A 23,984-nucleotide genomic window follows, 5' to 3' on the forward strand; every position below is an offset into this window, starting at 1 on the left:
TTTTGACGAATATAATATGTAGATAAGCTTAGTACTTACTAAGTACTATCGGCCACTCATTCCAGCTACTCATTTCCGGTCATGTTGTCTCGTTCTATCGCAAATTATCACCATTTGATGAGAGCGAGAGAAAAAACTGAAATGGGTAGCTGGAACTGTGAGTAATAAATTATGTAGAGACGGAGTCAAATGATTGAGAATTGCTTGTGTTGTGTACGAGTGTGTTCATCACAATAGTCCAGTGGCATCGCAGCGAGGGGTTTGAATCCCTCGGATCTCGAGTCGGCCAGCCCGACACGTTTCACTGTTGGGCTATAGAGGCCTCGAGGGGCTTTTTTATTGTGGCTAAGTAGACCATTTAAAAGTAGTGTCGCGTGTGGCTCCCTGCTGTTTAAAGGTGTAATAGCGATCTAAGCTCATCTAAGAGTACATTTTGATGTAGAGCGTTTTAAAAGTTTAAAAATTGTGCCTTAATTATGAGAAAGTGTTCCTAGCCAAGTTTGATAGAGTCAACTACGCCGGGCAGGTTTAATACTGGTGATTGGCTAAACTGGTTACAATACACTGGCATGAGCCCACTTCAAGTTAAGTTCTACCTAGTAGGCCAGTAGAATTAGAGTTGAAATCGGATTTACCTAATTCTTTAGAAAATCTTTTATTGTTATAATGGTTTTCGATGGAGTTTTGCTTACACAGGGTTTAAGCGGTCTTACGATTATATCTAGTAAGGATGGTTATAGGGTTGGAAGTTGTAGGGCATTTAATTCTGCATCGAATAAGACCAAACTCATGTTTTGGACAAACCGTTTCTCGTGATAATGCTTGACAAAGTATGACATATACGTTTACTTTATTGACCCTCTCCACGTCCAGTGGCTCATTACCCGCAGGCTCCTAAATCTTGATAAAAGCCGCCTCAACCAGCGTATCCCAGTCAAGGCTTGCGAGCTGGATGCGCCTCCTCTTGTTCATCCCAGTCGTTCCATAACTGGGTCATTCCATGATAAATGTTACCGAGGGTGAAAAACTAAATATTCGTCGGCTGATTGCAAGAAGTCAATAACTAGCAGAAACATGATTTCGAGAAATAGCTTAATGAAGTTTGGAGAGAAAAAAGCCATTTAAAAAAAATATATAATAGGTAGCGCCGCAATGAAAATGCCGATACATAAAAATAAGTCTTAGTTATCATTTTTAGTTACTGGCATTTCAAAATAACGTACACAGTATTTTAAAAAAATCAAAATATGAAGTTAATGTCTTTTGACTGACGGCCAACTATAACAAACCAAGAAGTAATTACTTTTTACTTTATCGGATTACCGTGATACATGTTAAATCAAGTTAAATTACGTTTAAAATAATATAATAAACAATCATAATCATCATTTCAGCCATAGGACGTCCACTGCTGAACATAGGCCTCCCCTAATGCTTTCCACGTTGATCGATTGGTAGCGGCCTGCATCCAGCGCTTCCCTGCTACCTTTACGATGTCGTCGGTCCACCTTGTAAGTGGACGTCCCACGCTGCGTTTTCCGGTACGCGGCCTCCATTCCAGAACCTTGCTGCCCCATCGGCCATCAGTTCTGCGTACTATATGCCCTGTCCATTGCCACTTCAGCTTTCTAATCCGTCGGGATATGTCAGCGACTTTAGTTCGTTTACGGATTTCCTCATTTCTGATTCGATCTCACAAAGAAACGCCAAGCATAGCCATAGCCCTCTCCATAGCACGCTGTGCAACTTTCAGCTTCTGTATAAGGCCTATATGAGCCATAAGTTATCACTGGTAACACACATTGGTTGTAGACTTTCGTCTTCAGGCACTGCGGTATTTTGGACGAAAAGATGTTACGTAGTTTCCCGAATGCTGCCTAGCCGAGTTGGATTCTCAAAATTGGACCTACTTAGCTGGATCGTTTGTCCGAGGTAGACATACTTGTCAACAATCTCGAGAGTTGAGCTCCCTACTGAAACTGGGTAGGGCGCAACATGGACATTCGAGATAAGCTTCGTTTTGTCCATGTTCATCCTCAGGCCTACCTGTTGGGAAACTCGATTAAGGTCTTCGAACATTGTGCCAAGATCTTCCAACGATTCTGCCATGACCACAATATCGTCGGCAAACCGAAGGCGAGTGATGTACTCGCCATTAATGTTTATGCCGAATCCTTTCCATTCCAGGAGTTTGAAAGCGTCTTCCAATGCAGCGGTGAACAGTTTCGGAGATATAACATCTCCCTGCCTAACGCGTCGCTGCAGTGGAATCGCCTTCGTGCTCTGCTCCTGTACTCGGACCGACATGGTGGCGTTTTTGTACAAGCACTTCAGCACCTCGATATACCGATAGTCAATACGGCACCGCCGCTGGAGAGATTGTAACACTGCCCAAGTCTCAATCGAATCGAAGGCCCTCTCATAGTCCACGAACGCCAAGCATAGTGGCAAGTTATACTCCTCAGTCTTCTGTATAACCTGTCGCAGCGTATGGATGTGGTCTATGGTACTATAACCTTTTCGGAATCCGGCTTGTTCGGGAGACTGGAATACATCGAACCTACTCGCGAGACGGTTCGTGATGACTCTCGAAAACAGTTTGTAGACATGACTCAGATTTTATCACTATTTGGTTCCAAAGTTTTTTACACAAAAAGTCATTATAAATCTTTATTAAGTTCTGGCAGTTAGTCAAAACAAAGTGTGTATCGACTATGTTACGACACAAAATCATTAATGGACAATAATTATTTTAATGCTATAAAAATTGACGAAACTGGATTTATCAAGTTTTACAAAAATAAATCTTCCAAAGTACGGCAGATATCCATTGAGCGATTTTTGCATAATATAGTAGAAGTCGCGGCCAATATCGCCATGCTAGTATGGACACTTAATGACTTTTTGTAGTTAATGACTTCTTGCAATCAGCCGACGAATTATGTTCTTTTCGCATTAAATCTAATGAATTTTGAAAGTAAACATTCCAAATTATAATGTGCAACAAAAAAATCTGAAAGAAACAAGTTATTTTTAAGTTATTAGTCTTCAAAGTCTATACTTAAGTCAACTGTCTGAATGATCATTTTCTCTCTAATTATTGGTAATACGATTTAAAAAAAACTATCAATCTGTGAAACGTTTTGCCACTATATGATTCGAGGGTATTTATCATAGTATTGGTAGATAGCGTCATAGTCCCAAAAAAATGGATAATCATCAAGTTTTAAGTGTGTTTTCTTGTTACTTCGGCGATGTAACACCCGAAACAGAAAAACAGGTATTTGTTTTATTATTGTACCTTACACATGGATTAGGGTAACAATATTTGGTAAAAGTAAGGACATGGTAGTAATGATTTCAAATACTAACTAATATCTGAGCATGATACTAATTTAGTATGTTTCTTTCTTGATTAAAAACTGTAACACCCGAAACGTTTCGGGTATTACATTTTTATTTATATGTCGATAATGTGTGTATATTGCTTGGAGAAGTGAAAAAGTATTACTGTGAGGGTCCTTTGACCTCCCCTAGCGCTGGCATCGGAAAAGGAGTCATATTTCTCAATTTAAGACTTTTTTGAAATGTCGACTTAACACTAAAATTAAGGTATTGCTAAAAAGTGTCGATTTTAGACATTTCCAATAAATATCGTAATTAGAAATTAAAGTAATGCGATTTCAAGCCAAAAACAATAGAAAAAGCTATATTCTGAAGAAAAATTAAACTTGAACTTTGTATATTTTAAAAAAAAAGCTGCTTCGTAATTTCAAACCAGAATTCGCTCTATTTGTGTTTATTTGTTGTACTCCTTATTTTGTAGTACCTAGAGACTAATAAAACACCGATTTTATCGATAAATCGCGTTGAATTTTCGTACTCGTAACACCCGAAACAGAACCATTGTAACACCCGAAACAAAGAAAAAAATTTATAAAAAAATAGTAAAACGTTTTATTTAACAGTGATTGTATGTTACATGGTTTGTAAATGTCATACTTTATAGGTCCTGTAAGTTTTAGGTATGATTCCTTAAGAAAATTCGTTAAATTTCGAGTAAATGCAGCAACAGTCAGAACATAGAGGCAAAATCTCGTAACGCCCGAAACGCACACTTTTCGATTCATATTTTCGTTATCCTACATTCTAAGCTGTACAAACTTTATTATTTAGATAAAACAACCAAAAACGGACAGATTAAAGCACTAACATTATTAAAATACTATTTCAAAATACATGAAATTGTTGAATATGTGTGTACGAACGTAACACCCGAAACGATGGAATGACCCAACTACGATTGCTGCGCCTTTTCTTGCACTCTCCTGAACGACTCTATGACGTTATCTACTGTGACTGCCCCTCTTCCTTACACCCTCTTGCACAGCTGTGCATGACCTACTGTCCAGTTCAAGGTCCCACGCAAAACAATTAACAGCAACAGTTACGTAACATTCTTCATACTAGGTAACATTTGAAAAAATGTTTTTCTTTTCCAAAACAGCCTATTTCAAGGTAAGTAGTAGTAGAGCTGATACCATTTTCTTTCAACATAATTAACTTTTAAAAAAAAATAAAACCGACTTCAAATGCGTGAACCCAAAAAAAAACTAAAAATTTAAAAAAAGTTCTACCCTTGGGGGTGAAATATTTTCTTCAAATTCGCATGAAACCACCCTTTTGATAATACCTATTCAACAAAAAAATGATCGTTCAAATTGATTTATAATCGGCGGAGATATTGCGTATAAAAAAGTTCATCCCCAATTTTCCACCCTTGGGGGTTGTTTTTTCTATCATTAAATTTAAATGGGACCACCCTTGAGGTATTACCTATACGCCGAAAAAAGATTTGTTCAAATCGGTTCATAATTGGCGGAGTTATCGCGTAACAAACATAGAAAAAAAAAAACATACGGGTCGAATTGAGAACCTCCTCCTTTTTTTGAAGTCGGTTGAAAAAAGGATTTTTTATTTTTTGCTTATAACTTCTTTAATCTTTATTTTAAAGCAAATAGTTATGTTAACATATTTGTAGGCAAAGCAATTTTCTACAAATTATGACTGTACAATTTTTTTGTACGACGCATAGTTTCCGAGACATGCACGCGGGCAACCGTAGCACAGGGGCCACGCTGCGCGGGCCCCCTGTACCACGGTTGCCGCATGCCCCGCAACCCAGGCCCGTGGGGGGCCCGCGCAGGCTGGGGCCCGGCTGGCAAATGCCACCCCGACTGTATGGCCAGTCCGACGCTGCATGCCCATACTGATTAACTGCCCGACTAAACTATCGGCCAACTAAAAATCGGTGGTCTGCGCCTAGGCTAAAACGATGCCATTATTATTAGCGACATAAAACTCTTTTATGATTTGTCATTTACTGTCAAATGTTCATGTTCATAAAACTGCATTATAAAACTATATCTATATATACAGTGTGAGTCACGTTAAAGTGTACATATGAAAATAGATGAAACTAGACCTATTTTTATCGACAAAAAAGAGGTCAAAAAATTTTTGAGATTTTTTTTTAATTTTTATAGAATTTTTTTTCTTCCAATTACTTCTCGTAAAGAAAACGTAATAACTTTTAAACTAAGAGGTATATCCTGATAAAATAAAAACAGTAATAATGCTAAATAACAGGCAATACTAAAAAAATACATAAAATACCCAGAAAATGCCAACAAATAATAAAAAATGATACTTTTTTAAAAAAATCTGCTTAAAAATTCGTATTTTTTTGGTTATTTGATAAATTTCTCAAAAAAATGCCCCTATAACAGGTGATTTTTATTACTTTGTATTATTCTCTATCGTATTATCTTTGTAAAACCAAAAATCGCATGTCTCTATCCCTATCACAACATTTGCTATGATCGTTTGAACAAAGGCCTGCCACAACATTATTCTCCGCTACAGGTAGAGACAATTTTAATTTTAACTAAAATGCTTATTTTACTTCGAAATCTTTGGTTTTTATTTGAAATCTAACTTGTCTTCATCAAATTTACAAATCTAGAGCCATTTTCAGTTTCGTTGTTAACGAAGCGTTGAATGGCGCGCCCGGAGAGGCTTAGTTCAAACGATCATTGCAAACGTTGTGATAGGGTTAGAGACATGCGATTTTTGGTTTTACGAAGGTAATACGATAGAGAATAATACAAAGTAATAAAAACCACCCGTTATAGGGGCATTTTTTGGAGAAATTTATCAAATAACCAAAAAAACACGAATTAAAAGCAGATTTTTTTCAAAACGTATCATTTTTTATTATTTGTTGGCCTTTTTTGTGTATTTCATGTATTTTTTTAGTATTGCCTGTTATTTAGCATTATTACTGTTTTTATTTTATCAGGATATACCCCTTGGTTTAAAAGTTATTACGTTTTCTTTACAATAAGTAATTGGAAGAAAAAAAATTCTATAAAAAATTAAAAAAAAATCTCAAAAATTTTTTGACCTCTTTTTTGTCGATAAAAATGGGTCTAGTTTCATCTATTTTCATATGTACACTTTAACGTGACTCACACTGTATAAAAGAAAGTCGTGTTAGTTACACCACTTATAACTCAAGAACGGCTGAACCGATTTAGCTGAAAATTGTCAGGGAGGTAGTTTAGAGCCAGGAGAAGGACATAGGATACTTTTTATCCCGTTCGAAATAAAAAAAAAGTCTGCTTATTTATTGCCATTAAGGCGGAACAAAGTTCGCCGAGTCAGCTAGTTTTTTATAAAACGGGGTTTGTCTTTTAAAAGGCAACGCTTCCATCTTGGATTTGTGGGGTAATTGAGCGAGCGAGGAGGTGAAGCGGCGTCCTCGTGACTCTTTTCACCAAAGCCTCGCCTCGCACACGTTTCTCGCTTACCTACTCGTGTATTCAAAGAAAAGCGAGACTAAGAAAAAACCTGTAATTCTATTGGTGGTTTTTCCTCGCACTCCCATCTCGTTGCATTACTTAGCATTGATGGAATTGCTTAAGAATTTCATTAAGCCTAAGTAAGTTTTTTCTTCTAATTTCCCAACAATGAAAAAGAACATGCTTTCTTCAGAAGCATAACATTTTATGAAGAACGTTAAAAATATGAAAATTGTCCCAAGTGGTGTCAACTGTCAAGCTGAAGTAAAATTTAATGCAAAACCCTTTTTTGTATCAATGTTGACGTCTACTATCATAGAAGAGACGCTCTACTTGGTACTATAATACCTATCCTTGCGAAATTATTGTGTTATTATCTAATCATATTATTTCCCTATCCTACTCCATTATGCAGTTGCAAATTTAATATTTCTTATTCTCTACCACTAATGCTCAAAGCACTTCATGTTGTGTGCAGTTTTAATAACATCTAGACAAGCGAAGCGCGCTAGCGATGAAAACAATCTTTGTTAAACAAATAAAGCGCTGCAAGAATAGATTGCATTAAAACAAGCAACAGGAGACTTCAGTGCTTCAGTTCTCGTTGTTCGAAGTAAATACTGAAAACATTAAGTGCATTTAACATTATTATTCACAACAAGCAGTCAACTAGGCGCCGGAATCAACGACTCGTGAAAAACGTTTTACATATAAACGGCGCCTTTTGTTTGAAGTTAGTCAAAGGAAATGTGAAGATCTTTTATTGTGTATTATAAACGCGTGAGAGGGTTGGGTGGGACTGTTAAATAGACAGGAGAGATAGAATATGACAATAATAATCCAGTTTTTCATGAGCATTTTTCAGATATGTATTTCAATTTGCAAAAACAATAATGAGTCTTCCGTCGATTGTTGCTTCGAACTGGACCCAAAGTGCCAGTTGCCCTTGAAAAATAGAGTAAATAAATAATTAAAATAGCTGCTAACCACGATTTTATTTACAGTCAAAGCGCGGCGCAAAGGGCATGAGTCCTGAGCTGGCTCAACGTCTTGCTGCTGAAGCGATGTCTACCGCAGTGTCCACCCAAGGAGACGCGCTCATGACCCTGGGTCAAGCCCGAGCTAGAATGGACATCGAGACTGTGCTGCCGACCGCACCCATTAAGTTGCTTGACGAGGTCAGTTAATATTAGATTCCTCCCATCGTTAAGGAGATTTATCTAATGTCTAGCTGCAGTGGCGAGGGTTTTGCATGGAGACGCGCTCATGACCCTCGGTCAGGCCCGTGCCAGAATGAAATCAAGTTGTTTGACGAGGTTAGTTCATATTTATCCTAATTTCTAACGTATTGCTGCTGAAGCGATGTCCACCGCAGTATCTATGCAAGGAGACTTGCTGATGACCCTTGGTCAGGTCCATGCTAGAATTGACATCGAGACTGTGGTACCGACCGCCCGCACCCATCAAGTTGCTTGACGAGGTTAGTTCATGTGTCCTAATTTCTAACGTCTTGCTGAGTTGCTGCTGAAACGATGTCCACCGCAGTATCTACACAAGTAGACTTGCTGATGACCCTTGGTCAGGTCCATGCTAGAATTGACATCGAGACTGTGGTACCGACCGCCCGCACCCATCAAGTTGCTTGACGAGGTTAGTTCATTTGTCCTAATTTCTAACGTATTGCTGCTGAAGCGATGTCCACCGCAGTATCTATGCAAGGAGACTTGCTGAAGGATGACCCTTGGTCAGGCCCGTGCTAGAATGGACATCGAGACTGTGCTACCGACCGCACCATCAAGTTGCTTGACGAGGTCAGTTCATATTAGACCTCTCTTACTTTTGAAAATCTGAAGGATTCCCCAAGCTTTCGTTATGTCCGCTCAAGGAGAGTTATCTTTTTTTTAACGAAGTAAGTTTGTGTTCTCTAGTTTTGAAACAAATAACGAGTTTATTATTATTGTAATTTATTATTTGCTGTCAAGGCGAGAGAGTGAATAATCAATGTACTGTTTAAATGAAAATGTTCACAGCCTTAAAACAACTTTAGTCTGATTAGCCAGAAACTTTAAAATCCTTCAGCTGCTCAAAATATTAGGTACATTTGCGAACCTATTACATCACTATTAATAAGGTAAGGCCTGGTCGTAAAACCAAACCACTAAAATACAATCTGTAATGACCATGTAACTTCGCAATTTACCTCAGACGCTTAATAAGTATGCAAAACGCCCTAAATGACGCAGTAAACTACGCTAAAACCCTTACCTTTTTACCCAAGATAATTAAAAGCTACACCAAGGGACTGAAATATTCTAAATTGTTTAGGTTTTAGAATAATTATTCATATAAATTCCTCACGGAGTTCGAAGGAAGGCATACAATTAAGTTCTAATTATCCTGCTTTAAAGGGATCGCATATTTTCCCGAATTTTAATGGCCCTAATCCCTTCTGTAATACAGAAGGGCCATTACTGTCTGGAATGGCTCGTAGTTCTTTTTACATTTCAACATGACCAATTCAAAATTCAAGAATTCTTTTATACCGTCAAAAAAATTAACAGCCATTTTGAGTTTAGACATGTTTTGATAGGACATAAGTACAATGCAGGCACTACCGTCAAGTAGGTAAAGGTGATTACCCGTTTACCACTATTACCGCTGAGTGGGGACAATATGGGTGCTATACAGCATAGCAGAACAGGGTGCTTACTTATTGGGGTTGTAGGTCCCGCCGTGTCCCTAAACGACCAAAAGCCTCCAATTATATCGTATCAATAACCTTATCTCTCCAACCCACCTGACTAGGGTAGGAAGTGTGCCTTACCCTCTATTTGTAAGTATCTGGTAAATTAAAGAAGAAGAGAGAGGGTATGGAGGTAGCACTTAGCAGGAAGGCGTTGGATGCAGGCCGCTACCAACTACGCAACTACGCAATCATTGGGGGAGGCCTATGTTCAGCAGCGGACGTCCTGTGGATAAAATTTAAGAAGGTCGTGCTCTTATGGTGGAGACCAAATGATCTGATTATAATAACCTTACCCAATTCATCAACTTACACAGATGCTGGAAACCGCCGTGATGGAGTTTGCTCGCAGACGAGTGAATCTACTCCTCCGAGACGTGGAGAGGGTGGTTCGCTCACGCGCCGCTCACGTGTTCTTCCAAAACTATCGTCCGAGCACCGCCAAGAGACAGTAAGGGACTACCACTAATAGAAAATAAATATAAATAAAAGGTAGATTGAAAAGTTCCAGAAAGTCTCAAATGAGGGTTTTCGTGAAAAATCCGCCAGATGGCAATAGTAGACGCGAAAACCCTCATTGCCTACGGTGCTGTATTCTGGAAAACATTGTTTAAATATCTGCACGTATTAATTAACGACCATCGAACGAAATTAATCGTTACTTAGAATTTGTAGCTACTGGAATTCGATTTTTGAGACAGCAGATCACTAGCTTCAGGATAATACTTTGTACTTTACCATTTTGTAAAAGCTGAAACACAACTGAAAACACATTATTTTCTCTAAATCTACTTAATGAAAATATTTAAAAAATATTATTGAAGTAAGTACTTATGCGATATCTATTTGAAACTATCAATAAATTGTTTATTGTTGTTCAATAACTTTGACTTATCTAGATAACTCTTAAAACATTACTTTCCCTTTAATTACAAAGAGTTACCAAAACTTCTAAGCCTTATATTGTCAAAGCTTTTGTAGCTGGCAATGAAGACTAAAAATCGTTAAATTAAGCTTCAAATTCTTTACTCGGATGTTTTCTCAAAAGTCCGTTAAAAGGATCTTTTGACATATTCATTCATCAATCAATTTAAGGTAATATTATCATAAGCTCAAAGATTTTTCAGCCTTTTTACTATGAAAACATAATGGATACCTACGAGAACGGACTGGGGTAAAGGAGTTGTAATCAATCTCAATTAATAGGTCGTCACGTCACAATATTTCCAGAAAACCGAATGGAATAATAAATTGTTTGCTAATAAAATGAGTAAAACATATCATACCTAAAACCAACTGTATGAAATAAGATGCAAATTTTATTTTTAGTTTTCATAATTTGACAGCTAGTAATAAGTAATACTTCGTCAGTAACATTGTATCATTATTTTACGAAAATATAATACAGAGAATCTCGTTCCCACCGCTGCAACTCCTGTATAGTCATAGCCAGGATCTACAGCTTGACCACCAATAAAAACCCAACCAGTGAAGGTCAAGTTTGTCCCAGGGGAAGTAAAAGAGAATAGGATAAGGATACAGAAAATTATTTTTCAATTGTATCCATTTATTGACATTGCCAAAGTGTACATTTGTACAACCTGATATTTTTTCATCCAGCGGAACAAAAGTGCCTCGGTGGTCGATCCAGATAGCCACCGAGCTGGCTCGACAGTATGTGAACGTGCACGGATCTTCGATTTTATTCGGAGACATCGTCAACATACCCGCAGAGACCACCACAGAAATCGACATGAAGAGCGTCAAAGATAGACCACCGACGCCTGTAGTAAGTATTGAAGGATTTTTTACCATAATGTGTTGTGATAGTTACCGTATTACTAGGTCTATCAAACTTTGGTCTTGTTATTGTAATAATATGAGTTAATATCACAAGAGAAATAATAGATAGTGAAACTAGATCTCTACTTTATTAGAATAATACTTATTTTTAAAAAAGATCAAGGTCTTTTTGCTCACCAGTAAAACCAAGGGAAAAATATTTCCCTTGGTCGTGAAAGGGTTAACGTAAACCGCGAATTTTATTTACTGTAAGTGTTTACTTTAATCGTACTAACTCATTTTCTTTGAGGGTCTTGGCACTAATTGGGCGCCATTATTTAAGATTAGGATTGTGAACAATTAAGCTCGCCTTTAAATTAAGCTTAAAAAACTAGTCTTTGTTTCAAGAGGTCGCTAAAACTTACATTTTTATTTTAAAGCCGTCGAAAACGAAATTGGCTGAAGTGACTTTCTCCGACCGAGTCGAAGACTTGCCAGATCCAGTGGCTGTTGGAACCTACCTGCCTGAAAGAAGGAAACTTCTAGAAGTAAGTTTTTTTTGCACAGCTATTCATATTTTATCTCTGAACTGAGCTGGAATCAGATCATATCACTCAAGATGACATGCTCATGTACAGATGTATGCCGCATCTAAAAATAGCCTTCGAATCTGCAATTTTCTAACGAAGCCAGCTTCGAAAATGTTTGCGGAAACATGAGAATGTTTCAATGAAAATGTCGAATGAGAAATGCCATATTTACCCCTTTACATACCTTCCTTCGGTCGAGAATACAAATCTAACCCCGAACCGTAAACGTAACTATGCGTAAAATTGTTTATACAGGTTGTACAAAAAAACACTATTTAGTCCTGGAAACGTAATCAGTGGACAGCAATGTAATGTCTGGTTTAGATACTGTGATTATTTCTTGATCGCTTCACTACGTCTACATTTCTAGAATTTGAGTTGAATATATTAGGTGTAGGTGTATGAACATTTTCGAATCGAAATGATGTAAAGAATGCCACATTGTTTCTACAAGCACCTGTACCAATTTCTGCAACTCTGAAATTATTTGTCAGGATCCCCCTTCGTATAGTTTTAAGTACTGCTCCGTTTACTTGCACACCCTGTAAACAAGATTTAATATTCTAAAATACAAGCTAGTCGCGCTACAATAGTTACACCGCTGTGTGCGCAAGTTGGAGCCCACTGCATATTTATTTTGATTTGTGAAGTTCACGCATCTAGCTCATCCAACCATCGGGCAAATATGGACCAGCCCACAAGCATAATTTGCAAATACCAAACGCTTGCTCTGAAAACTCCTGTCTAGTCCACGATTTTAACTGATTTTGGCACACATTTAAAAGCCTAAAAGCCGCTTACAGCTTTATGCAAAAGCTTTTATTTTTATACAACAAAAGTGTTCGTGGAAGCTTTTAGAAAACACAACGTGAACAACGAATTTTGTGTTGACCATTATTGGCATGAATATTGAATATTTTGTTTTTGTTGGTATAGTTGATTCAGAAAATGTGAAACCGTATTTGTTTTCAGTGCAATTAAATTATTCCGACTATGAAATCATTAAGCGGCAAACACAGAAGAGTTCTAGATACGTATTTGTTATCTATTTTTGATACTGCAGTCTGCGCTAATAGACTTTGGCATATTGAAAAACCAATAAATCCGACTAATATTGATAACTAACTTTATGGCCCTGGTAATTTGAGTACAAAGTGAAATTATTGACAACACTGCCTGTTACACAAGATTATGAAAGTCATCATATTACTATACCAACATCATCATCATCATCTGTGTACCTACTTAGATGGTGAACTCTGCCGCCAAACTGCTGTCACGTTCTGTGAGTCAACGCGTGCAGAAAGGCATGGACGTCACCGTGGGTAAAGTCACGCTGCCCAACATGAAGCATCCAAGTAAGACCACTAAATGAACTGCATTTTTATGTTTTAAACTAACCTAGCTTTGGATATAGCGTGATAAATTTAATGGATCTATCGCTTTTGTTTTGAATTTTGAACTAAGAGCATTTGGCGCAAGGAATGCTTTTGCAAGTTACAAATACCCAGCTACAGGTATTTTGCATTTGTGATACTCTGCTGAATTTCCTAGGTTTGAATTTGAAGTCCATAATCAATCTTAATATATTGGTAAAGAGGTGAGAGGAAATTTAATGCTGCTTCATTATTATTGCTGCACATTATTATTATCCCAAAGCATAGGCACCGGGAACATTAAAGTCTTGGGACAAGTAAGTTGTTTTCTCAAGCCAAAGCTTACTCTATAAATATACCTATTTTATTACGTAAATTTTATTCTTTCAGTGTATCCAAAAAGCTTAGAGCCTTTGTTTGCCCCACGTCTAAACGCGCTATTCATCTCGAAGCTTAATCTTTTTCTTTGACAGTGGAATGGGGCGAGGCCGTGGAAAGCCTCGCGTCGGCGGTGGTGGATAACCGGATATACGGCGATTCGCCCGACGTGCGTCGCACGAGCGAGTTCCTGGCTCACCGCATACTGCGGTCACTGCTTATTGAGATGAAGCAGGAGAAGGAGAAACGGGTAAGTCTTGGTTTGCAGCTAATTGTGATGCCAGGGGTTTGGGACGTTTGACATTGATTGATAAACACTCGGCATCAAATAAATCGCACCTCCCGCGACAAGCACTTATCAAACGTATGCATCCCCACTTCCAACCAACATTGGTACCATTTGAAAGCCTAGTTCTAAACTTCATTTCATTAAAGGAAAGGTTTTTACCCCAAAAATGTGTCTTTACAAGGATCCAGAGTCACTTCTTCAAAAAATAGGTAGTTACGCTATAGCCATTTTTTATGACTATAAAACTGTTAAGTTGGGATTAATCGCTATCCATCTGTTAAAGAGGACACGTGAGATCTTTATTTGGTTTTATAATCATAAAAATTGGTCTAATTGATCCCAGAGGTGAGCCCAAAGTGAGGTCTATTTTCAAGTCACATTTATGGTATATATTAATCATTTATTTAGAAATGAAATGTATTTTTCTTTAAGGATAGGTATTCGGCTTTCAAATAACACCAATATTGTTGGGGTACCATAATTGTGTCAGAAGAAAATCTTTAAAGTTCGCGTCGCGGAAGGTGCGGTTTATTTGATGTTGAGTGTATTAGACTCGCTGACGTTTGACGTCCCAAAAACACCCGTTTCCCGTGCCGCGCCCATATCTCAGGCAATGACTGAGTTAGCGCTACGCTAGACCTATCGTAGAATATGACACTAGGGTTATGGCTACATTAGTACCATCTCAGTTAGCTCAACATCAGTAACGTCTTTGATTTTAATAAACATTTTTAAGGTTCGGCCAAACCAAAGCGATACCTGCGTGCGCGATGGCGATGGCGATGGCGATAGCGATCAATGCGTATAAGTTTGATCGCCATCGCCATCGTGCACGCGTTGGTTTGGTCGAACCTTTACTCGTACAATAATAGTATTAGCGTGAATTTGGGCACCAAAAACTTGTCAAGGAAACTGATAAAATTACTAATCATCTCTCATTCATGATTAGCACGATTTGTGACTAATTCTAATACATAATTAGAATTATTATTCATTTTCGGATAATAAATTGTAGATAATTTCGATTATCCTTTGCTATAATTTTAGATATCAGCTGTGTTACATTTTCAGCAGCATAATAATTTTTCTTTCAGAAATACAGCCTACAAAGTCGTTTGTCGGACCACGAACAAAAGGACTTCTATGTCCCAGGAGAAATGAAAGGAGAAGACGCCAACCAAAGTCCCGAAACCAGCCCAAAGTAGACTATAAAAATATAGTTGGAATGTCGACGTGTTAGGTCAATTTTATTAGTACTATCATTTAGATATTTGATGTTAATTAATTAATCAAAATTATCTGACAATGATATGATATTTCTCTTGATAATTCTTTGAACGTTTAAATTTTTAACATCATTTAATTTTACGGCAAAGTCAGTTTGAGCTATTTTGGTAAAATTAGAATCTATTAAAATGGTAAAATAACAGTTTTGTAAATAGCCCCGTTTCATGAGTTTCATCAAAACAGTTTTACCTGGAAAACCGTAACTAGATGACTGTGAATTATTACTATTTCGTAGAAATTGATATTGTTTTTGAAGTTTCTAAAGGGATGCTAGTTTATACCAATTTATTTGTGACTGTTTACTTTTGTATTTCAGTTTTGTTGACAATACATTAATATTATCAAAGAACTGAGCCTGTTTTATTAAACTTTTGTAGTGCTTCAAGCCTTCAATTTTGTTTGAGGTAGGCGTTTTAATTAGAATCACCTCTTTATCGCATTTACACACTTAATAATATTATTTTCATTAGTAAATAGAAAACAAAAACCTATTCAAGTACAGAAAACACACGCACTTTAGCATCTTGTTAATTATCCACTTATAATCGCTATTTGGCAACAAAAAATATAGATATAAGTCAAAGTCAAAGTCAAAGTCAAAATTTCTTTATTTGTTTGGACTAATAAATAGTTCTTACAAATCGTCATTTTGCTCTTAATATATAGCTAGGTACTGTTGTTGATTTAATCGCTCGAATAAAATATTATCGGTTGCTATCGATCCAGCTCGTGTATTGAGAGACTCGAACGTTGACACCAGGGAAGAAGGGATCAGCGCAGCCCTCGCCCCACGAGGTGATTCCGACGACCACTCCGTTGTGGTAGAGAGGACCACCGGAGTCGCCCTGGCACTGGTCGCGACCTCCCACATCTATCCAGCCGGCACAAAGCATGTTCTCCGTGATGAAATTCGGGATCGGCGACCGCTGCAAGTAGCGAAGCCTGCAAGTCTCTTGGTTCACTGTCCAGATCTTCACATGCTGTAGCTGTTCTGAGACTGAGCCCCCATCGTTGGCCTGAAAGGATGTCCCTTTTTTAGCCTTCTTTTGTTATGCGTAGAAGAGATTCAAAAATGCTCGGATGTAATGCTAGAGTAATGCCAGATAGAAACTAAATCAAGATTATTAGATGTCTTCAAGAGACAGACGAGAGAGAGCTGTCTGGAATAAAATCAATTGAACTTCTGGTAGTAACATAATATGCGAGATAAATAGAACAATCACCATTTCAAGAACTAATGAGACATCACTACAATTTTATAACGTCTTTTGGAAATTGGAGTATAATATCTGCAATATCTACAAGATAACTTACGATCGTGCGGCCCCAGCCTGCAGCCCAAACTTCTTGATCATCAGCCACGTGGTAATTCGGACCGGCGATCCAGGCTGGTCGGGAAGCTGCCGTGACTGGGATTTCTTCCGTCGTCCACAAGATTCCAATGTCGTTGTTGTGTCCCGTCGGTACATTATATTCGGGGTAGACAATGAGTCTCTCTGTGGTTATGACTGTGCCACCATTGTTCGCGTACGATGATCCGACACGAATGCGGCGAGCGTGTATGCCCCATGCTCTGGAAGAGAAATTGTTGGGTTTATACTAAGCATACTCTGTTGCGTTCTATCGATAGTTAAAGGTCTCGTTCGAAAATAGTGTTATTCCTTGCCTCATACCTAATGCGCGAATTACAACATTTTCATGGTTATTATATAAGGCAAAATATGTTTGGACGCCAGTAAACTGACACAGTCGCTTAATTAAACAAAAGGCTATACAAACCACGGACTGAATATTGATATTTCGTAGTGTTCCTTAGGTACCTACCCGACGCAATGGGCTGCACTGAGTACGGCTCTGTTGTTGAGAATGACCCCACCGCAGTCCTGGTGATAGAAGACAGAACCGCGCAACAATGCCACCATATCAGGATAGTCATAGATGGTCGTCAGTGAACCACCGATGATCCTGCCATTGTCTTTTGCAGCTGAAATTCAAAGATGTGATGTGACATTGATTATAACTATGGATGAAACTACGTGAAGATAATATTCTTCTTCTTCTTGTCGTATCGAAAACAAACATAATTATTATTATACAGTGTCACCTCTAAACTCTGCTACAAGATGACAAACCGATAATAATACTGTACTTAACATTGTACCTATTTCCATCTAGAAGACATTAAATATGAAAAATGAAATTATATTTGTACTGGCTACAAATTGCTCTTTAGTTTATTCCAATAAAATATTAAATGGTATTTTTCATCATATTTACCTGAAGCCACCGCCAAACATAACACCACAACGATAAGGAACCGCATTTTATTAATTAAATAACCAACTGTCTACTGAACGACGGATGGTTTCTCACTGACTTTTTATAAATAATTCTTAACTTGATTAAATGTTCATAATCTTTGATATATACCTACCTACCGAGATAAGATCAGCTTTTAAAAAGTAATTAATTTCAGGCCAACACCAAGTGTTTAGCAATGTGCTCTGCAGAGCCAAAATAATTCTTATTACATCACATCTTTGATATCGCATTAATGAATTTAATTTCAATCGAACTAAAGTTGTAAAATAATGATTATTGAAATTAAGGAAAAACCTTTTATGTTATCAGAAGATAATACCTACATATAAAAGAATAGGAAAGATCCGTTTCTATACAGGGTGATTTTGTAATCAGTGTCCAATTTTAATAAGCTCTATACATAATTTAACAATACAACTTTATCTTAATTATTTTATTTTATATAATTATTAATAGTAGTGTTTTTCGCGAAAAGAAATAATTGAAAATCTAATTAGTCTGTGTGTACGTATTTTTCTATGAACTAAGCAAATTATCCACGTGAGCCAATTTTAAAACCGCGCGCAGCGGATAAAAATAATTAAAAATGAAAAAAAAATGTTTTCTTTACGTAAATCGATTAAGTTACACAATACGGTTTCCGTAAAAACTTATCTACTGAAGACGCAGTAATAGCGCTGACTTCCACTATAGTTGATAGCGTTGATTCTGGGAATAAGTGTTTGGCTGTCTTCCTAGACTTAAAGAAAGCGTTCGATACGGTCTCAATACCTATTCTTATACGCAGTCTTAATAAAGTAGGTATTCGAGGTACACCGCTTAAACTGCTTGAAAATTATCTCAGTAATCGGAGGTCTCGAGTCGGGGTGGGGTCGGAAATGAGCTCCGAACACACTGTAAACTATGGAGTGCCCCAAGGCAGTGTGCTGGGTCCAACGTTGTTTTTAGTATATATCAACGAATTATGTGATATGAAAATAAGCAGTGGCCATATCTTCTCCTACGCTGACGATACTGCAATAGTTTTTGCAGCCAAGGGTTGGGAGCGACTAAAAATACTGGCAGAACAAGGACTAACTCAAATTGCGGGTTGGCTAAATAGTCACCTACTCACACTGAATGTTCAGAAAAGTAACTACATTTGTTTCACTAAATATGAAAACAGCCAACCGTCTTCGGACTTTAACTTAATTATTCACCAATGTCATTCCGATTCCGATGGACACTGCTCATGTGCTAAATTACAAAAGGTTTCCCATATAAAATACCTAGGCGTTCTCGTTGACCAACGGCTATCATGGCATAACCATATAGAATTGATTATAAGTAGAACTAGAAAACTCATGTGGACTTTTAAGAAACTGCGTCATGTAGCTTCAGAACATCTGCTACATCAAACATATCTTGCTTTAGCGCAATCAGTTATAACGTATTGCATAGCTGTATGGGGTGGAGCAAATAAAACAAGATTTCTTGACTTAGAGCGAGCTCTGAGGGCACTACTAAAAATGATGTATTTCTTACCTCGCATGTTTTCAACAGAGCTTCTGTTCACTGCTACAGGAACTCTATCAGTAAGGAAGCTGTACATCCTGAACATTGTCCTAAGAACACATAAAACGCTCCCCTATACGCCTGACACCAGCAACTCGAGACGCAAATTTAACGTTGCCAAAATACCAAAAATTAAATCAATCTTTGCTAAACGTCAACATGGAAACAGATCTGCTACCATGTATAACAAAATTAACAAAGAAATAAACATCTATCCATTAACGTATGCAAAGTGCAAATCAGCAGTCACTGAATGGCTACAAACTAAAAATTACGAAGAAATTGAATCTCTGATAGTGAGTTAAAACAAAATCATACATACATTCACATATACATATATTACACATACACACACATTACACATACACACACATTACACATACACACACATTACACATACACTTACATTACACATACACACACATTACACACTCGCACATTATATCTTTTACCTGGGTTCTAGTATTAATTAGTATTTTTGAATTAATTTAACTTTAATTTTAAAATTTTCACTTATAAAATTTTCATTTGTAAAATATTATAAAGTGTACTTATTTATTTATTTTGTTCTATCCACACTAAACGCATTAAAATTAAATTTGCCTACCTACTGTAATATTGTTATGGAAGAGCGGTGCTTCCTAGCACAAGTAACATCTGTTGCTTAACAGGAAGCTCCAACAACTTGTAACTGAACTAGGCTAAGTTAAAGAAATAAACGAATTTGAATTTGAATTTGAATTTGAATTTGAAGTTACAGATTCTAGTCGCTCCTAAAAATTTTTGACACTGATTGAAAAAATCATCCTGTATATCGTTGTTCAATTTGATAGTAAGCTTAATTACATATAAATTTATCAATTTGTGAATTGATATAAGTATTCAATTAACATAAAACCTTGTTATCTGTTCAAAAAACTAAGACATCTACAGAACGATATTAAGCAGGAAAAAAAACAAAAAACCATAATTGTGTATAGTATGCGTTTAATCAAGCCAATATTAATAACAGGGTCATAATCAGTCTTTGACAGTTTTTATCGGTTCTGGTTTATCCAGTTGGTGTAGCGAGACACGCGAACATTGACACCGGGGAACTGTGGGTGAGCACAGCCCTCACCCCAGGAGCAGACGCCAACGACTACTCCGTTGTGGTAGAGAGGGCCACCGGAGTCACCCTGGCACTGGTCGCGACCTCCAATGTCCAGCCAGCCGGAGCACAACATGTTGTCAGTGATGTAAGCTGGGCGGTGGACGCCGTTGATGACTCGGTTCAAATAGCGCTGTCTGCAGATCGCCTGGTTCACTGTCCAGACTTGAACGTGACGAAGCTGTTCTGACATTGAGTTTGAGTCGCCAGCCTGTAATCATCAAAAAGCTTAATGATCGAGACAAAATTATACGAATTATCATGTAATTATCATCCAGTGTCAACTGGCGTAGCCCGTAGTATTAATGAAAATCATGTTAAAGTGAATCTTAAACTGACGAGTTCTCTTGTTAAATTGTTAATTCATTCATGAAAGAGTATGGTGAACACAAAAAATAGTATACTTACAATAGTCCGTCCCCATCCAGTAGCCCAGACTACTTGGTTGTCAGCAACGTTGTAGTTGGAACCAGCGATTGCGGCAGGGCGGGTTCTCGTAGTGGTGGGTATGTTTCCATTGACCCACAGGATAGAGATGTCATTATCCATTGGGGTTGGCCTATTGTAGTCAGGGTGGTTAATGATTCTAGCGACAGCATATTCAGTCCCGTCCCAGCTTCTGAATGATGATCCGACGCGTACACGGCGGCTAGATGCTGCAGTGATTCTGGGGGAAAGAATAAGCATTTGAAAGAAATACATAGAAGTCCTTACCGCTAATTTCCATTCATATCTGGTATAGTATCTAGGGTCCAAATTGATCGATATTTAATTAGGTACACAAAAAATCTGACACTATCACAGCCATTTTGCAACTCATTGCTATTTTGCTACAAAAATTCACCAGGGGTTTGCTGTCGGCTGTAAAACTTGCAAAACGAATAGGGCTAATAAAATCAAGGAAGAGACAATTATTATGGCGGTATTTTAAAAATTAGGCTAGGTTAAGTTTTGATGGAAGCAGCATTTACTTACACAGTGCAGTGAGCAGCACTCAAAATAGCCCTGTTGTTGAGAATAGTGCCTCCACAGTCTTGTCTAAAGTTGGTGCCGGACCAACTCAGCAGGGCAGCCATCTCAGGATACTGCTCAATGGTGGTCACGGAACCACCGATGATGCGACCAGCGGCGTCATCGGCTACAATTTGTAATTCAATTTAAATTATTAGTATTTAGTTACACGTCTCTATATAATATTATTTATTAGATCTCCCTCCCACCACTTCGGGACCACACATTAGCTGGTGCTGAGAAGGAGTGGTGGAAGAAACCAGTCACCTTTTTCAGCCTGTTATTTATTTCAAGAAATACAATTTACATGAGTTTCATTCAATAGTTTTGCACCATTAATAAATATCCTGAACTCGAAGCCAATACAGTAAAAACAATCTGTGCTACGAGAAGGAATACATTTTTCAGATGATCAGTGCTCATTACAACTTTTAAATTAATCTCACTCAATTATTTTAACATTGAAAACTACTCCTTATGTAAGAAAAGAATTAAGTACAAATGGCTTGAAATATTTACCTGCCGCCACCGCCAACGTTAAAGCCAAGACAATGAAGGTACGCATTTTGACCGACACGCAGTAGTTGTGTGATTGTTGTTGATTGATTTCTGCTTATATACTCAAAATTTCTTCATCATTCTGATGAACTGCTTATCTTTTACTGTTCTCATAATCCTTTTTTGTCAATTTTACGCATAGGTACTTATTTTGGATTTTACAAAATAATTATAGATAGCCCGCGACTAGTCGGTTCTGCTTGCAGCGACCACACCACCAAAAGATAAAACATAATTATACAAACAAGGTAAAAGATGGTAGTCCGCTAGCTAAAGCTTAACCTGTGACTATGTAGTAAGGGGTTAATTCCGGGACAAAAATAAAAGAAGACCTCCTTATTATTAAGAAAAATGTTATTGCCGTAAACCTCTATTCTGGTTATATAAAGTGCAATTTGATCAAAAGACAAGACACGATCTCCTGAATATTTTAAGATTTCTGAGAGGACTGGGTACAGGGTAACCCCTCTGGAATAAAAGTGCAGTAATTGTCAAAAAATAAACCAATTTCTGAACTTACAAACAGACACTTTATCAAAACTTTTGTATAGTAATAATTGGAATTTTCATTCATTGGAAAATACGCATAGATTAAGCCCATTTTGACGAATTGATAAAATTATATATCTATAATATATCTAAATATAATTCATCATGTTATTTTTATGTAGATAAGCTTAGTACTTACTAAGTACTATCGGCCACTCATTCCAGCTACTCATTTCCGGTCATGTTGTCTCGTTCTATCGCAAATTATCACCATTTGATGAGAGCGAGAGAAAAAACTGAAATGGGTAGCTGGAACTATGAGTAATAAATTATGTAGAGACGGAGTCAAATGATTGAGAATTGCTTGTGTTGTGTACGAGTGTGTTCATCACAATAGTCCAGTGGCATCGCAGCGAGGGGTTTGAATCCCTCGGATCTCGAGTCGGCCAGCCCGACACGTTTCACTGTTGGGCTATAGTCGCGTCAAACGTACTGTTTTAATTGAAATGTTTTTTTTAGGCCTCGAGGGCTTTTTTTATTGTGGCTAAGTAGACCATTTAAAAGTAGTGTCGCGTGTGGCTCCCTGCTGTTTAAAGGTGTAATAGCAATCTAAGCTCAGCTTAGAGTACATTTTGATGTAGAGCGTTTTAAAAGTTTAAAAATTGTGCCTTAATTATGAGAAAGTGTTCCTAGCCAAGTTTGATAGAGTCAACTACGCCGGGCTGGTGTGATACTGGTGATTGGCTAAACTGGTTACAATACACTGGCATGAGCCCACTTCAAGTTAAGTTCTACCTAGTAGGCCAGTAGAATTAGAGTTGAAATCGGATTTACCTAATTCCTTAGAAAATCTTTTATTGTTATAATGGTTTTCGATGGAGTTTTGCTTACACAGGGAGCATTTAAGCGGTCTTACGATTATATCTAGTAAGGATGGTTATAGCGTTATAGGGTTAGAAGTTGTAGGGCATTTAATTCTGCATCGAATAAGACCAAACTCATGTTTTTGACAAACCGTTTCTCGTGATAATGCTTGACAAAGTATGACATATACGTTTACTTTATTGACCCTCTCCACGTCCAGTGGCTCATTACCCGTCCCAGGCTCATAAATTTTGACAATAGCCGCCTCAACTAGCGTATCCCTGTCAAGGCTTGCGAGCTGGATGTGCCTACTCATCCCAGCCGTTCCATAACTACGGTACCTGTGCCCCTTCCTAGCACTCTTCTGAATGACTCTATGTTCTCTACTGTGACTGCCCCTCTTCCTTCCACCCTCCTGCAAGGCTTTGCATGACCTACTGCCCGGTCCAAGGTTCCACACAAAACAATTAACAGCAACAGTTACGTTACATTCTATAACCTAGGTAATAGATCGTTCCATCCACGAAGACGCGGACCATTTTCCGCTAATGTTTGAGTGTTATCGGTACACGCTAAATTATCCATGAGTGCACACCCACACTACAATAATAACGCTCGGATTGTTCGGATCAAACTCCCCGCAAATTGCGCTTCCCTCGACCAAAAATTAGTGGGGCGCGTCTTCGTGGGTGGATTAGACAAAAATATTGTCCTTTTCCAAAAACTGC

At 37.7% G+C, this 23,984-nt stretch overlaps 3 protein-coding genes across 4 annotated transcripts; 1 reads left to right on the forward strand and 2 right to left on the reverse strand.

Annotated features, from left to right (window-relative positions):
- The first annotated feature begins 219 nt into the window (after positions 1–219).
- LOC135073699 (uncharacterized) lies at positions 220–15,657 on the forward strand. Of its 2 annotated transcripts, XM_063967838.1 has the most exons (8): positions 220–397; positions 7,868–8,041; positions 9,924–10,057; positions 11,227–11,395; positions 11,829–11,936; positions 13,228–13,336; positions 13,828–13,982; positions 15,116–15,657. In XM_063967838.1, exons 2-8 carry the CDS (start codon positions 7,889–7,891, stop codon positions 15,224–15,226), a joined length of 939 nt encoding a protein of 312 aa, XP_063823908.1. In that variant the 5' UTR covers positions 220–397; positions 7,868–7,888; the 3' UTR covers positions 15,227–15,657. The 2 variants fall into 2 exon arrangements, with proteins under 2 accessions (XP_063823908.1, XP_063823918.1); XM_063967848.1 differs by lacking the exons at positions 220–397; positions 7,868–8,041 and adding an exon at positions 8,607–8,674.
- A 314-nt stretch (positions 15,658–15,971) lies between these two features.
- On the reverse strand, positions 15,972–17,696 carry LOC135073711 (trypsin, alkaline B-like). The gene is made up of 4 exons (XM_063967858.1): positions 17,586–17,696; positions 17,133–17,292; positions 16,623–16,881; positions 15,972–16,324 (listed from the first exon to the last, which is right to left on the reverse strand). Exons 1-4 carry the CDS (start codon positions 17,629–17,631, stop codon positions 16,013–16,015), a joined length of 777 nt encoding a protein of 258 aa, XP_063823928.1. The 5' UTR covers positions 17,632–17,696; the 3' UTR covers positions 15,972–16,012.
- Positions 17,697–20,153: 2,457 nt separating this feature from the next.
- On the reverse strand, positions 20,154–21,948 carry LOC135076210 (trypsin CFT-1-like). Its single transcript, XM_063970697.1, has 4 exons — positions 21,865–21,948; positions 21,310–21,472; positions 20,743–21,001; positions 20,154–20,545 (listed from the first exon to the last, which is right to left on the reverse strand). Exons 1-4 carry the CDS (start codon positions 21,908–21,910, stop codon positions 20,222–20,224), a joined length of 792 nt encoding a protein of 263 aa, XP_063826767.1. The 5' UTR covers positions 21,911–21,948; the 3' UTR covers positions 20,154–20,221.
- Positions 21,949–23,984: the final 2,036 nt, after the last annotated feature.

This window comes from Ostrinia nubilalis, chromosome 1 (assembly GCF_963855985.1).
Source record: "Ostrinia nubilalis chromosome 1, ilOstNubi1.1, whole genome shotgun sequence".
NCBI classification, from domain to species: Eukaryota; Metazoa; Arthropoda; class Insecta; order Lepidoptera; family Crambidae; genus Ostrinia; species Ostrinia nubilalis.